At 42.2% G+C, this 17,840-nt stretch overlaps 1 protein-coding gene across 5 annotated transcripts in view; it reads right to left on the bottom strand.

The window, feature by feature from the left end:
• The window catches only part of TACC2 (transforming acidic coiled-coil containing protein 2), a 138,529-nt gene that overhangs the window by 106,764 nt on the left and 13,925 nt on the right, over positions 1-17,840 (bottom strand). For 3 of the 5 annotated variants that reach the window (XM_074907895.1, XM_074907898.1, XM_074907893.1), the window contains exon 1: positions 743-1,976. In XM_074907895.1, the coding sequence (XP_074763996.1) occupies positions 743-1,902 (1,160 nt within the window). In that variant the 5' untranslated portion in view covers positions 1,903-1,976. Of the gene's footprint in view, positions 1-742; positions 6,515-17,840 lie in introns of those variants that run through there. The other 2 variants (XM_074907890.1, XM_074907891.1) reach the window with 2 other exon arrangements.

Genomic DNA, 17,840 nt, shown 5'->3' with positions numbered 1-17,840 from the left:
TAGTTCTTTTGAATTAACTGCACATCAAACTGAGAATTCAGACAGTAAAGCAGAAACAAAAAAAAAAACCAAAACAAAACAAAAAAAAGGTCTTAACTTTATTAAAGCAGTTACTGCTAGGTTTGGAAAATAAAACAACTCAGGCTCTGCAGATCCCAAGAATTCCCCTCTGAAACAGCTCCATGTCATTAGAAACACTGAATAACACAGTGATCAAAGGCACTGTCAATACAATTATATTATAAGGGAGGATAAGAGGGAGGCCTAGACAACTACCAGTGTGAGTAATTGGGTTATACTGTAGGCTTGTTTTTAAATACTGCAATCCACCGTGTGAATGCTGCTGGTCTCATTTAACTGGGTCACCAAAACTTAGGCAAAACCCTACTAACTTAAGGCTAGGAAGTGCTGTTTGTTTGCCTAACTTTAGGCTACGAGATGTGAACGCTGGGAAGTGTAAGCAAATCCACACAGGTAAGGGCAGGAATCCAGACCAGCAGATGGAACAGGTAAGAATCGTGCTCCTCAGTTTTCGGGACCCCTCTGCCCTTACAAATTATTTCAAATTTCTTCCACATAGCCCACATTTAGAAACAACAGAAATTTAATAGGAATTTAAGAACAGAGTAAGTGCCATGCCCTCCCAAACTGCCCAGACAGTGGGTATCCGCCTTGAAAATTGTATCCCTATCAAGCCCCAGGGTCCTGACAACCGTTTCACATAGTAATTTAAAGTAAGTACCTTTCAGTAGGTAATCCTGCCACAGCCGTGTCTTGAAGTTCACTGAGGTCAAGGTTCTTAGGCTCAGCTGACGCAAGCGGTGATAGCTTTCTTTTGGCATCCTGAAGTGAGCTTTCATGTTCCAAATTCATCTTGCTCGGCTGATTTTCAGCAACAGTGAGATCTGTACATGCAGAATGCTCACCCTGCTCCATCACAGAAAAGCTTGGAGAGTGATTTTTGCACAAGTCTGCCTCCTGCTCTTCAGTGCCTGTGTTAATAGCTAAGTCGCCTTCACCAGTGACTAACATCCTTGCAGTACCTGTTTCAGGGATGTCTCCATTTTTTTCGTTACCTGTCTTTGCTGTGCTTAACACTGTATCACTGTTCTCTTTTACATCTCCCTCAGTTGTATGGCTAGATTCTAGTTTAGAGTCAGTTTGCAAGCAATCATCCTGGCTTACTTCGGTTTTTAAGTAATCTATTAACCCATGCATGGTCACTTTCTTTTCCCGCTGTGCATCTTGTGAATTTTCCAATGTTTCCAAGCAGTTCCTATTTACTGGATCGTCTTGTATCATCTGTATGTCATTCTGAGACTTAACTTCATGCATAAAATTGCTCTGAATGTGTGTCTCCTGATTTTCCCCAGGTGACACTTTAAAATTGTCTGGCAATTTTCCATGATTGTAAGATCCTTCCGGGACAAGTGTTGAAGCTGCTGTGTCAGAGATGCTCTTGGCAATGTCTGGATCCCCGTACTCACTTTTCTCCTGTTCATTTGGCTCAGGATCCTGGCACTGTTCAGTAGGAAGATTTACATCCTCTTCAGATGAAACTGGTTCTGCATGACACTCTGTAATTAAGTTATTTCCCTCTGCTATAGCAGCATCTTCTAAGTCCCTCTTCTGTACATCGCCTGTGGTGGTAACAGCTACACTGTGTTGTTGCTTATTGTCAGAATATGCAGGGAAGTTCTCAGCTGCTGCCCCATCAAATGAAGCCGGTCCTTGCTTCTTTATCTCTAAGCTTATTAGCGATTCAGGATCAACGCCACTAGCACACACACCTTCCTTCCCTTCCATCTCACTGCTCTCTGGATGCTCAGTGGTTTTGTCCAGCTTTTGCAGATTTTTCAGAGCACATTCAGCAGGTGTAGAGCCATCCAATCTAGGGACCATTTCTAAACAGCTACTGGGTGGCCCATCTTTCTCAGTATCCTGGAGACTTTCTGGTGGCAGCTCTGCCACTCTGTCTTCTTGTTGCAGAGGTTTGCCCTGGGCAGCTTTGCAGGAAGCCTCCGTAGCTAAAGAGAACTCCTTCCCCTCTGCTTCTGAGGTGCCCTTGGGAGGTTCCTTGCCCACCTTGTTTGGTTCTGAAGAGTTCTCAGCACCGCACAGTTCTGCTGTATCCTTGGCCACTGGGCTCTGCTTGAAGCCTGCATGGTTTTCAGACAAAAGTTGGGGCAATTCAGCACTCAGGGTGCTGTGGACAGTTTTTTTAAATATCTGACTGATATGCTCCCTAAAGTCTGGGAGGCTGGAGCCAATATCCAGAGAGCTGCAAGTCAGAGCCTCATGCTCCCTTCCAGAGTCCTCTGCAGACTGCTCGGAAATAATGATCTCTGCCCTGGTTGTGTTGTTATTGTCTTTTGAAAGCTCTTCCATTTTTTCTGAATTCCCAGCTTTCTCTAAGATCTTACCGTACTTGTCATCTACGCAGATACTGGTTGCAATTTCCTCATTACAGGCTTCTTGTTTAACAACAGATGAAAGGCTCAGCAGCTTCCCTTCTAGAGTAGGGAGAGCTAACAGAGACTCCGCTGAACTGTCACTTTGCTGTTCTTTGAAGTTTGCCTCACTTTGTCTTTCTTTGGATTTAACTGCAGATATCTCTTTCTTCAGCTTCTCAGCATTGAACTGTGCTAAGTTTCCAGTACTCTGCCCCACATTTAAAGGCTCTGGCGGGGATAAATTCCTGTCTCCATCACCCTCAAAACTTTGGTCTGGAACATCTTTTTCATTCACACGCATACTCCCCGCAGAGCTGTTTTCTGAATTTGCTGGTTTACCTGTGCTTACCCTGGGTGAAGAACCTATGTGCTCAGACACCTGAGAACCTGCAGCCATCTGCAAATTAGAGTTAACTTCTAAGGCATTTTGGCATGCTACAACTTCCAGCTCATTATTTAGTAATACCCCCCCAGTACCATTGTTCGTATTGTTTCCAGGTTGCTGGCTAGGATGGCTGAGTGCAGAGGTCTGTGTAGAGAGGGCTGTAAAATTTGCTTGACAATAACCAGGCTCCTCTGGTGTTTTTTGAATGCAGCTGGATTTATATGACTGATCAGCGGGCACTACCTCCCCGTGTGCTGGTGATGGTGAAGGAGATCCTTGTGCTCCTGGACTTTTATCACTTTTCATGCTGCTTGTTTCTGTGACAGAAGCACTGTCCTCAAAACTTATCTCCATGTTGCCATCTTTCTGGATGATTTCCCTGTCAGCAGTCAGATCTTCAATCTTTTCCAAGTTTTTTGCCATTAATGGCATTTTCCCTTGAGTTTCTGGATGAGATATTTGAGGATCATTTTTCTCAGAATTATCAGAAGTATGTGCTATTTCTGTATCACTTGGCAAAGCCTGTGATATGTTAGTGGCACTTGCTGAATTCTCTGTCCCTGGAAGAGTGTTTATAGCAGCGGCATGGCTTTCACCAGTATTATCCTTTATCCCACATACGCTGCCTGGCTGTTCATTCTTGTCAGATTCTTTAGAAAACGTATCGCTATGACATGCTGCTTCATGCTGACTAGCTGAGATCAAAGAATTATTATCCTGCTCAGGCTTGTTTGAGTTTTGCTTACTTTGGCAGTTTTTTTCTGCCTTGAGATCAGTTTTGTTTTGCTCATTGCAATCTTGCAAATTAAGCATGGTCACACTAGAAATATTTTGCCTGTGTTTGTGGCTGCACATATCCTCTGACACCAGGGCACTGCTTTCATCCTTGTCCTTTTCTTTTGCTGTGTCAGAGTCGCATTGGATCTGTGCTGTACCTAGCACAGAAGACTCTTTATGAAGGTTGTTTGAAATGTTTAGAGGTATTTCTGGTATGTTGCTGTGATTATTTAGGTCCAATGGCCGTTCAGGTTTCAGAGCCCTTTCTTTGTGTTCTTGATCATCTGCTCTTGTGACAGTTGTCAGACTGCTTTGCTGCTTCTGTTGTGCAAGTCCTGCATTTGAAACCCAGTCACTGTCACTAGCAACAGGCACTGAATTCTGCATTTGCTCTGCTTGGAGAAGAGCAGCTGGAACATCTGCATTTTCCCGCAGTTCTCTGATACTGCACTCCAGGGTCTCCGAAGAGCTGCACGTGTCACTCTCAGAGGGGCAGTTGTTTTCCCTGACAGGGCTGTCACCCCCTTCCTCCACCTGAACTTGCTGAGGAGTGAGTCCTGAAGTACCGACTACAGCTTGGGAGATTTCTGAACAAGCCACCTGTGTATTTCTGTGACTTTCTGCAGCCGCTTGCTCCAGCTGAGTTTGCATCAGCACATCCGATTTACATTCACTTTTCAGTGCTAAAATTTTGTCCTCTGTCAAACTTTTCACCACAGTTTGGTGCTTTTCCTGTTGGATACCATCCACAGCAGTGCTCTGTGCAGCTGCGGCTGCGCGTCCTTGCTCTGGATTGCTGCAAAACACTTCAGTGATGTGACCGGTCTGTCCTTTGGTTTCTGAAACCCGTGAGGCCTCCTCAGTTTGTGCAGCCGTAGTCCCTGCCAACTCACTGAAGCCCTGGAGCTCAAGTTTTGAGTTGGACATTTTTGCACTTTCTTCTGACGTGCTATAGCTCTCAGGCTTTCCTTGACTCTCAGCTTTGCATTCAGATTCTAACACAGTTTCTGTAGCAAAAGCCTTTTCCCAGGATTCATCCTGCTTACTCTGCTTAATATTATTGTTCTCAGCGTGGAGGAGCAGTGAACTGTGTGCACCAGCTAAACAAACCTTTTCAGTCTCATTACAGCCTGGTTGGCCCAAAGTTTTGTCTTCTGCCTCAGTGTTAAAGTAGTCAAAACTCAGTGGTGCTTCCTTTGGAAACTGTGGTGAAGCCACAAGCTTATTCTCCAGGTCATCTGTGGCATCTGTTTGCTCTTTACTCATTTGTTGTTCAGGTTTATAAACAAGAGAGTGATAATTGTCTTTGGACAATTTAAAGATACTGTCTAAATTGAGAGGCTTTCCCCCAGTTTTTTCCCCTAGGTCACCTGTTGAAGTCTTTTCACAAAGACTGAATTCTTCGGGATTGTGTCCCAAATGAGCATTTTCCACGTCCTGCGGGTGGCTACTAACAGAGTCCAATAGTTGTCTTTCTGCCCCTGTTGACCCCTCAGCTAATTCACTGGTTTCTGTCTCTTGTGCCTCCTCTATTCTGATTTCATTTTTTTCTCCTGTTAGACTTGCCTCAGTTTCTTTTTGATTCAGCTCTGTGGATCTGCTCAGAGAAATACTTAATGCATATTCTTCCAGTAATAATCTTTTATCTACCAGGGAATTTTCCTTGGTGGGACTGATAATACTGTCTGTTTCAGAAAGTGTGGTGCTTTCTCTAGACACATCATCAGCTTTTATAATTTCATTGCTACTGGCTTCATCTTTTGGGCTTTCAGTTGTGACAGCTGATTTTTGTTCTTCCTCTTGCTTAAATGATAAAGGCACACTGAAATGCTCGGCGCTAACAAGCTCATCCTCCTTTTGAAGCTCTCTTTGAAAAATGGGTTCAGTTTTTTCAGAGCCTGTTGTCACTGCTTCATTCTTCATTGGCTCTTGAGAGTCATTTCCAGGCACATCTTCCCTCCAAGGCTCTTCAGGCTTTGGTACCAGGAAGACATTTGGAGGGTTAGAAGGCAACTCTGACATTAGAGCTGTACAGGCTTCTGTTTGCTCCCCTTTGCTTCCAGATAGAGGTGGATTTGCCTCATTGCCTTTAGCTGTTGTTACAGCCCCCATCTGTAGATTACAGACTTCACTGATCTCAGTGAAGCCCTGAGCATTCACAATTGCTCCAAATTTTTCACTCTCTGAGCCTCCTGTTGCTGGATAATTTAGGATTAAGGTTTCCTTTTTCATTAGCAGACCCTCTCCACCATCTGTGTTCTGTCTACCTTGCTGCATTACAGTCTGTGGCTGACCTACTTCCAAAACTCCTCGCTCCTGCTTGGCCTCCTGAGCAGTAAAATAATCCCCTGCTTCTTTACCCCGGGGAAACGTGCTGACATGTGGTTCCCTCATGCCACCCAGCTGTTCACTCTGCCAGAGCGATCCTAATTCACTCAAACTCATTTGTGTGACTCCTTGCATTTCTGTAATTGCTGCAGGAGGGCTGGGCTCCAAGCTTGGCTTTCTGGGGTCATTCTCACTGTTTTTCACAGAAGCGGCAGCAATATTGTGACTATTTGGGCCTCTGTCCACAGATTTGGCATGTGCTATTCCCTCTTCTTTGTCTTTCACTGGAGCGGGTGATGGCAGTGCTTCATTGCAATTTGAGGTTGGTAACTTGTCATTGCTGCTTGTAAGATCTGCTGTGACATGTTCTTTGGCACAGTCTGCAAAAGGCATTGAGATAGGCAGACTTCTCTCTCGTGTTTCTGAATCCTGCTTTAAGAAATGAGAGTCTGTTTGTCCTCCTTGCTCTTGCAAGATAGTGTTCTGTCCTGTCACCTCTGAAGACACCACACTTGAATTTGGATTGGATAAGTCTTCGGTACTGTAGCTACTGATGCCTTCATTACTGTTGCTGCCAACAATGGAAATGTTTATTTGTTTCATGTCAATAAAGAAGCAAAGAATATGAAACAACTGAAGCAAAGAATAAAACCAGTTTTTGCCATTGATGTTTCAAAGCCATGCAGTACATGCACTGAGAAGCTGATAATCTGCTTTCAGGAGCTAAACCATCACACACGTTGCAGTGATTTAAATGCTCATTACTCTGGAAATTATGTCCCCAGTCTTACCTGACAGCCAGCACGCTCATGGCATGCATTTTAACCGTTCCAAAATCTTAAAGTGTGGGGAGAGGGGACACACATCTAACAGACTAACTGAGCAACATAAGAAAAAGTGAAAAAAAAAAATACTGGAAAACCACCAGTACCTCAAAGAAAGGTTTTCCATTTCTTTTTCTGTGAGATTACTTTGTGCAAAGCTAAAGGCCGTGCAATCCACAGTAACTGCTGTTATCTGGCTACACTTTTATTGCATAGCCGAAGACTAAGAAGGGCCCATCTGTTGAATGTTTTCTCCAACTAATCAGCACAGTTGATTCTCATCAAAAGGTCAAAGGTCTCACCCTGTCGACCGACTTTGCCATACAATGATACACGCCCTATGAGGTCATTTTATTGCAGTGTTTGATTTCAGTGCATATAAGCTATAACCGTTTGCATAACCTCACTCCCACCCATTGAAGAGAAGATAGAAAAAAACAGAAACACAGATGATGTGGGTGCACTAACCACAGAAAAGAAGTTGCTTTAACTATTTTTCACGTACATTGTGTGGTCTTCAGTCGCCACACCTAGGTTGGTAAGTGATGAAATATGTTAACCTTGTTCTCTCCCTCACCTCCCCTGGGAAGCCTGGGCATATTTTCACTACCTTAGGGAACATGGAATGAAATACAAACTCAAAACCTGAACGTAGAACTGTACCTAGGAGCAAGGGGCATTATTTACTTCACATGAAATAATAAATCTTCCCCCCACCCCCATCCAAAGCAAGATACGCTGACAGCATGTTTTCAAATGCTTGGAGGTCAGCGAGGCAGCAGCACGCTCTGGTTCTGTTGCTGATTGTTACTGATTTAGTATCAATTTGAGCTGATGATTTTTGGTGGTTTTGATAAGAAATTATTAGGACTAATCAACTAAACGGAATCTCACAGAAATATAGTTTTTTATAAAACATAGTGGTGTAATGTTTTAAGTAGTCCTAGAGATGTGTTTAGTTTAAAGTAACCATACAACCAGTTACGCCGCTGGACGAGGCACCACTGTTAGACTGTTTGGTGAGGATGATTTATAGCCCTGTAGACTGTTTTCAAAGTTGTATTGTGAAAGGGCCTCGAAGCATGTTAAAATTGCCACGTGAGCCAAAGTCCTTGAGTCAGGGACATTGGAGGGTCTTTCTTTTGAGTCAGTAGTCTGCGTTGGTCGCAAAAGCAGCCCCCTGACTCATTTCAGGACTCAAGTGTGCATGACCAGAAAGAGGTGGGGATATGAAAATGAGTTACAGGAATTAGCGTGTTTATGTACAAGGACTTGATTAATATGTATTACTGTATCCAATATAATCAGCACGCTACACGAGTGAGGTGTGCATTGTTGGTGAGACACTCCCCTGCACACCCAGCCGTTAATAAAGGAGTGTCTGCTTATCTACATCAAATTGGTGTCGATAAGTTCTTTTATCCTGTTTTGGTGACAGTTCCATAGCTGCACAGAGAGGGGTCGTTCACAGTGAGCCCATCACCAGAGCTTTGCCACAGCTTAGCGGTAACATGCTATGTTTTAGAAATTCAAAGTGCCCAACAGACTGGAGCCATAAAACACCTTCTGTAAGGCCAAGCCTAGATTGGATTTTAAATCATCTTAAGAAGTCTGAGAAGCGCCTCTCCCCTTCTCTGCCCAAGTTTTAAGCACAGAATACTTGATGGAGAAGTGAGTCAGTGACCAGCTCTCAGGTCCCTGCAGTTTAGTCTGTGTTTAGACAAACACCGGCCCGTCAGTAACCTCTGGAGCAGCGCTGAAGCCCCACGCTCTCGGGGCGTGCTGCAGTGCACGAAAAGCACTCCCCAGTGGGGACAAACCCCCTCCTTATCTGCCCAATGAAACAACTGCTTTCTTTATGAGATGGCTGCACGTAAAACTGAACATGAGTCTGTCTTAGATCCCCAAAACCTTCTTCAGAGTCATTGCAGTGGAAAATAAACAAGGCTCTAAAAAGCTATTGAAATTTGCCTGTATTAAGGGTAAGCCTGAATTCTGAAGTAAAATATCGGTAACATACAATTCATATAGAGCTTATACAAGTTTCTGTGATGCTTGGCATCAGTTTGAATATTTAATTTATAACACCAATACATTTTATTTAAACTTTTTAAAAGTTTTTTTCCCCAAAGGAATTTTTCTTTTCCTGGCACACTGAAAACACTTATCCGTATAAAACTGACACTGGGAACAACAGAGATGGCAATGCAGTATTTGGTGCCTGCTGGATCACTGACAGCATGGGGGCATGACGGGACGTGAACAACAAGGAGATGCCAGAAGGCTTTCCCTAAGGAAGGAATACACTTTATCATTTGACATTAATTTTGCACTCATGGAAGCTTAATTAGAACAGGAGGGGCAGAAACCACAACACTGAAATGGGGAGAGGATGGAGGAGTGGGTGTTAATTGCCACTCCAGCTTTTTGCTCGTGTTGCAGGTTTATCTTCTTGCTGATTAAACTGCTCATTAGCAGCTGTGTGTCTGGGGTATTTCAACCTGGAAGCATGTTCCTGTCAGAGACAGGGTGGTCAGGGGAAGAAGAGACAGGGGTGGAGGGCTAGGGAGGAGAAGCTCTCTAACCTCTGTGTTGGAAAAAGTAGAAAACACTGCCTACAGTTACAGTTTCTCCTTATCGTTTATCTCAAACCTCAGATTCTTTACTCATTGTTAATCCCATTTGTTAACTGAGTTGGGAAAAGCATGGTAATAAATCTGGAATCAAAATGTTGGTAATGTTCATCGAACAGACCATACATCATTATATATTTGCGTTTTACAGATTTTGGCTGACTGAAATTTCTCGTAGACATTACAGACATGACCTTTTTGTTACATTAGATTCCCATTTGCAACTATCAAATAGGAAACGGTTCCAAACATGTCTGAAGTGGTTAAATTTTCCTGAATACAGTTGCTAAATCCATGAACTATCTACTGCCATGCTGGTAGCCACTTTGCAGAGAGTCGTAGTAATAAACCTGTGACTTAGCAGGTTCAAGGGCAGATGACAATCCTATGAAATAAGCTATTCAGCATTATAAATCGACTAAACCAATTTTTCTGATGTTTGATAATGCTGAAAACTTGTTCATTTTACTCAGGAGTAGATGAAAGAGTTGGGACAATTTCGTAATTAATGTATGCCGAACAGAATTAAAATGATAGTGCTGGCACATGCTGTGACAGCAACTTAAACTATCACTTTTAGAATGAAGTAGGACACATTCATCATCTGTGCTACTACAGCTTCCTTTAATGTTTTATTCAGGACATAACGTAGCATCGAAAATTTCGAGTTTTCAGTCAAAATAAGGTATGTCCAGACTGACCTGTTTGGATATCTCCATTTATGTTGCTCTTTCTGATGTAGGTAGTAAGGAAGCCTATATAGGGAACGTATCCTACATCTTACTTTTCATTTTTTGTAATCTTGCTTTTCTGTCTGCAAGACACTGTTGGGGTTGAAAAACATGTGTTGGGAATGACTTAAGAACAGTTGATCCTGCTTTAGGGCAGAAGGATGGACTAGATGACCTCTTAAGATCACACCTAGTCCCATTATCTTCCACTCTTTTTAAAGGAATAAAACTACAGGGAAATGACACCACATGCTGAAGATAATTCCCCTGAGTAAAACCCACTCGGCATGAAAATGTATTAGCCATCAATAATTACCTGCAGGGAGCATGTATTTTGAGACAAGCCATTCAATACAATCAAGACAATGACCCTAAAAATTGTTGGGTTTTGTTGTTGTTTTTTTTTAATACAGGAAAATAAAATGTGTTCTCTTTTGTGGTTACTTGATGTCTTTTGTTTGTAATCTGAACTAGCTTGATATTATTAAAGGAAAAATTCATTCATATGTAAAACAAAACATGCAAATGACAAAGCATGAAAGAACATTAGAGTTCCTCATAGTTTGTGTAGAGCTTAGGGCAGAAAAAGTCATTTTGCTAGGAATAATTGCTGCATGTAATTGATGATACGTTAAAAAAAAAAAAAAAAAAAAAGAATATGCAGGCATGCAAAGACCTGAGTGCATGTGTAACTTGAAATAGGCAAGTGTCCCACTGCACTCAAGAGTTATCAAAGGGAAATTTCCTTTTGTCTTTGAAGTTAAGCACAAAATTAAGGATTTGCAAGTTCAAGGCCCTAACATACTGTCCATATGAATGTTATCCTTCCAGTTACAACATTAAATAACAATGAGTTAAATCTTTATATGTCTAAAAGCTTTGCATAAGTAATTACTGAGAAATTGCTTGTTTGGTAGCACATTGCAAATTCACCAATTAATTTTTAATACCTGTAGTTAACCTCTTTCACCTTCAGAATATATTGTGGCAGGTTTGAATAATCTCAGAACAATTTAAAGAGTATTGCCCAAGAATTTACTAAGAAGGTGTTTATTAAGACAGACCTGCCTGGTTTGTGTTTAGTGTGAAGCTATAAAGGATGTTAAGAAATCTTATGGTGTACCTCCCGAAAATACCTCCTGATTAAGAGCCACACTCAATCTACCAGCCATTAACACTTGGAGTTGTGACTTCTATGACTGATTTGCCATCCACAGCAAAGGCTAGGGGACAGGAGATAAAAGCAGCAGCAGCTAGACAAAGGCTCTCTGGTGTTTGCTATCTGAGGAGGGGCGTGGAGGGGTGGAGGGTAGACATGCCCAAGTATGTTAAGCCTATTTGATAAACAAAAAACGATGATCCAACAACAGAAAATCATAGACAATTTAAATTTTCCCTTTGCTTCCCTTCTAAAACATGCAGTAGCTGTTGAAAGGACAGGCAGCCTTTCCAAGCCAGTCACATTTGTGAGGGAAAAACTCCCAAGTGCTGAAGCCTGTGAAACCCAAAGGTCACACGCGGTTGCCATCCAACTCATGTAACTCAGAGCCTCAGTGATTATATTCCCAGGAGTGTAAGAGCCTGAAATCTGAGGATGAATTTAGAAAGCCCTGAAGGCGACAAATGCACAGCCAGCTCTGCAACCACGGCACACATATAGCTGCTTCTCAAACGGTTCTGTTCTGTTTCCCCTGACACATGAGAGATCAGCATCTACATTTTGAGTTTATATATTTGGACACACTGCACTGGAGGACTTGAGTTAACTTTAAAAATCCTGCATATTTATCTGTCCCTAAGAGATATTGAATGTTAATTAGGAACATGGAAATAATTTCCACATTCACTTAAAAAAAAAAAAAAAAAAGGGTTTTAGAGGCAGTGTAAGTCACTGTTTGAACTTTTCAGTGTAAACAAACACATGAGAAATCCATCATGGCTAAAGGGCTGCTAACAGCAGCCAGCTTCCCCCACCCTCCCAGTATAACTAAGCTTTCAGGAAAAACTGAAGCAGGAATAATGATCTATAGGACCCTCCTGGGAACTGTCCTCCCTTTCTCCCCCATCCCCTACCCCCCCTCAATCACTTTTCACCTCCTTGTTCCATACAAAGAATAAAACGCAGGGCCTGCAATAATTTAAGTATGCAATGTTTTAAGTATGACAGAACTAAATGATTCTAACATTAAAAAAGCAGGCTGAACTACTCCTACAGCAAGCAAATCATGGCCAGATCTTCAGTTCCAGTTCCAGAAGTGGCTTCTGGTCTCCAAGCGAGTTACCTGGAGAAGCAGCAGGAAGGGTCCCACAGGACACCTGGCAGCTCCAGGGTGTCATTCTGCCACGGGTGGCCCTGTGGGTCCCACGGGATCTGTGCTCCAGGTGGGAGAGCAGCCAAGTTCATCCCTACTTCGGGGTGTGTACCTTTTAAACTGCTGTATCTGCTTCTTCCTAAAACTACTGGAAAAAATGCCTCTCTGGGGTAGAGTTGTCCAGCCAAGGATTCCCCAGACATTTTCCCCTGTGTGTGCACCAGGAGGAAGGCATGATTACATCCCACGCAGACATCAATGCAAAGCCTAAGGCTTGTTAACTATTCTAGTTGTTCAGCACTTTTATTTCACGTGGAAAGTTTACAGGTTGATTTCTGACAGTTACTTTTCAGCATACAGGGCTAGTGAGAAACACGTAAAAAAAAAAAAAAAAGGACTGAAACAGAGTATTTTAAAATTGAGTGTTACAGACGTTTGGAATTCCAAAACATAAGAATTTAAAAGTGACTGAGACAATTTGTGAAGGATGGAAGAAAGCCACCCAGAAGACTGGAAAAAGCAAACATGGTAGTTTTCCACACAGCGATATTCCATCCGAGGATGGCAGGTCATATGCTCTTAAGAGTTTAAGAGTTCACTTCAGGGTGGAAAAGATGCGTTCAAAGCAGCATAGGGGAGCGAGTTAAAAATAAACAGCCTGGAATCTGAAACTTCAAAGATTTTCCGTTTATTGTCTTCTTTCTTTTTTGGCAGGATATAACTTAGAAGCCACCCAAAACAGGCATGTGCCAGCAGTTTCAGGAGTAAGGCTACATAAAAAGTAATTGCCTGAGCTCCTGCCCATCTAATATGTTTCCTGAAACAAGAATCTTATGAATCCCTTCAAGCTGACTCATCCATGTAACATTCCTCTCACAAGAGTCATAATTTTGCATGCTGAAGCATAAAGCTGTTCTAGCCAGCTAGAATAAGTCTACGTGTTCTTGGTACTCATATTTTAAAAAGGAACCCCTAAAGAACAGCAGCTGTGCCATTTTTGAGCAATGCATTTCAAAAAAAAAAAAAAAAGCAAATTGGTCGGAGAACAGTATAACATGCCTACGCTAATATTAAAAAAAAAAAAAAAAAAAAAAAGGCAAGAGTGCACTTGCAGCAGCCAAACCACAAATATTGAAAACTCAAGATAAGAGACCCCACCCCACAGTCTGTGTTATTACCACTGCCCCGTTCTGACAGCAGTTTGGACAGCTCTAATGCGCTGGGTGGGCGACAGCGTAGCCTTGTGTTAATTAGCTGTACTCAGCCCATTGTTTTTCAGCGTGGAACTACTTGCTTTTTCGGTTAACACAGTCTTCCAATAGGCCACATGATAATGTAAACCACCACATACCCCACCTCAGCTCGTGCGTTTGTTATTTTTCCATTCATGCTTAATAGTCCTATACCTGCTTGTGGCTGGAGCCTGAACTTGTGCCTCCACTAAAATCCAGACCCACAGAGAGAAAATTATCTAGCCCACTTCCTTGTTGGATGACTTCTGGCTTCAAAGCAGATTCTATTAACCAGTTATCTTTACCATCACTACAGTAGGAAGAGCAGAGATGCTTGCTACTTTGAGATTTAAAAAGAAATATTTGGAAAAGCTCCTGTTCTGAGTCCTACAGTGTAGAGAAGTTTTTGGAAGATAACGGCCACCTGGTCCTTGATACCGACATGAGAAACTCTCTGCTAGCTGCCTCTGTGTAAGAACTCACTGTTCAATGTTCTTCTCTGGCTTGCCACTGCATAGAGAGCTATTGTTTAGCAAATTCCTTAACTAGAGATATGGAGTGAAGTTGAAACATTGAGTAGGAGGTCCATAGGCTCGTGCTTCTTGCGTGTGCTTCTCGCGTTGTACCAATGAGATATGAGTTATATTGTGTGGACAGTAGCTTAGAACCAATCACAGCTTGTTTAGCTGTATGCGATTACGCCTTAATAGTATATAAGATGCTCTGTACTTAATAAAATGGGATCAAGCTGACAAATCATATTGGTGTTATTCTTGATACCCGGGCTTTATCCGTCGACACTACAGCATGCTAAAGCATCGTTATGAAGAACGTCCAGTTTTGAAAAAGAATAACATGGATACAACAACTTGAGGGTTAAATTCTGCTCCACCAATCTCACCAAACAAATGAAAGAACAGAACTTGCTTATAAGTTTTTCAACATGTTTAATAAATTCCACCAGGAGTCTCCACCAGTAAGACAGGCCATGCCCTGTTGTGTTTAAAGCCAAGACCCTGTAGCTTTGTTTTCCACACAGGCTATTTTCAGTGGCAGGACTGCCCAACTCTGCCCACAGGATGAAGATACAAAGGTCCACCCCTACGAAGACGCACGACCAATGATAAGTTCTACAGGTCTGAGGTCAAATGCTCAGGTGCTGAGGCTCTGGGAAGTTTACCATGTCCTTCCAGTATCAACAGTGGTACAGATCTGTCTGCAGGCTGTACTAAATGGTCTCCCATATTGACCAACAAGAGCAACTTGAAGCCGACACTTTCTCCTTCACACCACCAAAACCCCCCCCAAATGTTCATCCCTCTTTCCTAGCTGCAGCCACACTCACATTTCATCAAGAATGGCTTTCACCAGATGATTGGGTGAGCGTGACAAAATCCTGCTGCATGGATATTCATTCCTGGCTGTTTGATATGATTTTGTCACCTATTGTTTTTTCCTTGGAGTCAAAAGTAGAGGAAGATATCGCTGACCAGGGTAAAAACTGTCCTCCCCCAAGTCCCCTCCTCGATTTTATGTATTTTGAACTTTAAAAATGAACCAAACATCACAGAAGTGATAGAAGGCTCTTAGGTGGGGCCCTGCTGATCTCATGTACCTGAATTCCTTACAATTCCACAAATGCAAACATGTCAGAAAGTTTAAGTCTCTGCATACTTCCAGGTGCTTTCTGGCAACATCTAAGAATCTCTTACTCTTTAGTGTACTACACCATGCATATTCTATACCCGTTTTGCAGGTGCAGAAAATTAAATTCAGAGAGATTAATTGCTTTGATAAGCTTCGCTCCTGGGGGTTAGTGTTAGGTCAGGGAGTGGAAAACACATTTTCCATTTCGAGCATTTCGCAGTGGTACTGTCCCTGACAGTTTCCTAACCCTAGTTAGAAGGGTCGTTCTAGGCAGCCATCAGAGAAAGTTGTGTGTGCATCTTCCTTAAAAGGTGAACAAAAAAGTAACTGTACAGAGATGCCTTATGAGAGGCAAAAAGAAAATATGCAGTTAAAGCCCTCTGAGGTAAGTTCTGCTGATGTTTCATTGACAGGATAGAGGCACTGCAGAAGCAGCTGGCACAGACACTGCATTAGGGGGATGCTGGTACAAATGCTGCCAGTCAGAGGGTGTATGGGTGTGTGGAACTGAAGGAGTAATGCCTCCAACATTCATGAGCTGTTTGCTGCACTGATCTTCTAAGGTAAATATTTGCTCTACTATTTAAGTTTGACACTTTGAATAGACCATACAGGCCTTGCGAGCACTATGCCCTTGAAGAAGAGCTACAGGAATGGGAAGAGGGAAACATCTGCCCCAGAAGGAGCCAGAGGTTGGAGGCTGGCCAAGAAGCATGAAGTCAGTGAAAACCAGTTACTGGGGGAAAGGTAAAGGTGGCAGTGGAGATCACAACCACAACACCAAAGGGTTAATGCATCCCACCCCTCCTCAACACACGTGCAGAACCCATGCCCCACCTTTCCTTGTCTCTCATGCTAATGAGCTCATGGAAACCCCACCTCTCCTTGTCTAGTATGCAAATCGGCTGAAGAAGAACTTAAAAGATGACAGAAAACATTGCTGGGTGTGCACCCACCACTCAAGATTACTGGACCTGAGATAACGCTGGAACCCAGGGTGGTGATACAGATTCTTTAGCTCTCTCTCCCTTCCTTTCCTTTATTTTCTTTCTTATAGGTTTATCAATAAGAAGCCACATCACTTACTATCCTTTGCTAAGTTTAAGTTTTTTCTACCTCAAGTAAAACATTTTAACCAGTTGTTTGGTGTCATTTCACCTTAATTTAACCCGAGGGGATCATGAAACCTTTACAACTCCCAGGGCTCCCAATCTGGGTGGTAACAGAAGGTGTTGCACTTCTAAGTACACAGTCTAATACCCGTCATTCTGCAGTTTCAGAAAGAACTCTAATTTTCAGGAATGGTAGTCATGACAGGCCTATTACAAAATTCAGCACTTAGTAATACTCATCATTCCCTCTCTAACTTTTTCCCCCTTCCCATAATATAACCGTACTGATAACAATAGCAAAAAATCACAATGTTACTGTCACAAAACAGAATGCATCATGTTTTAGGTAGCTTACAAGAAATTATATTTTCTTCAGTAGAACGGCAGGGTTACTCACCATTACACACACATACAATATAGGGATTATGCACAATACTGCCAAGAGAAACTAGAAGCTAGAGGATACATGTAGTATTTGTTAACTGAAATAACAAATGAACAAAATATGCATCTAAAATTCTCACCCTGTCCAAGTTTACATCACAACTCCAAACTCAATTTTTTCTGACTAGCGTGAATGACATCTATGGCTTTCCTAATTTGACATGAAAATGGAGAGACGTTGTCAAAGACATGAGGAACTCATCCATGGAAGAGCTGTTTCATGTATAAACCCACTGCTAGACAGCAAAGTGATGCCACGTTAGAAAAGAAATAGTCATACGTCTCTAGGAAAGAAGTGCAACATTTCTTCGCTTCAAGCCTAAATACCTTTATCATTGTAAATTGGCTTTGCAGTCTTGCTCAGACTTTATGATTTTCAGTAGATGATTAAGATGTGTTAGTGGCAATCAGAAGAAATCAAATTAACAGTAAATATATTCCTGTGTGTGTACAACCTACTGAACTGTAAGAGCTCCACAGCACAGCCAAACTGTCCCTTTTCAGAAAGTAAGCTGCTTTTTCTTGGTAAATCTTTTTAGATTATGTCATGTCTCTAAGTTTCCCTGATGGGGTCAATTATTATCTTACTTAATACCTGCGTTTGGACTTGAACTGCCACAAACTGTTCCATGATGTCAGTAATTTTAGAATAGAATAGAATAGAATAGAATAGAATAGAATAGAATAGAATAGAATAGAATAATTGGAAGGGACCTACCATAACCATCTAGTCCAATTGCCTGACCACTTCAGGGATGACCAAAATTCCACACATGCTATTAAGGGCATTATCCAAAAGACTCTTAAACACTGACAGGCCTGGGGCATTGACCACCTCTCTAGGAAGCCCGTTCCAGTGTTTGACCCCCCTCTCGGTAAAGAAATGCTTAATCTTCATAATTTCACATTAAAAAAAAAAGGAGAAGAGATTATCGCCTGGGGTAGCATTTACTTAACAGCAT

This window comes from Athene noctua, chromosome 5 (assembly GCF_965140245.1).
Source record: "Athene noctua chromosome 5, bAthNoc1.hap1.1, whole genome shotgun sequence".
Lineage (NCBI taxonomy): Eukaryota > Metazoa > Chordata > Aves > Strigiformes > Strigidae > Athene > Athene noctua.
Note: the sequence above shows the minus strand (reverse complement) of the source record. Positions and strands in the feature narration are given on the sequence as shown.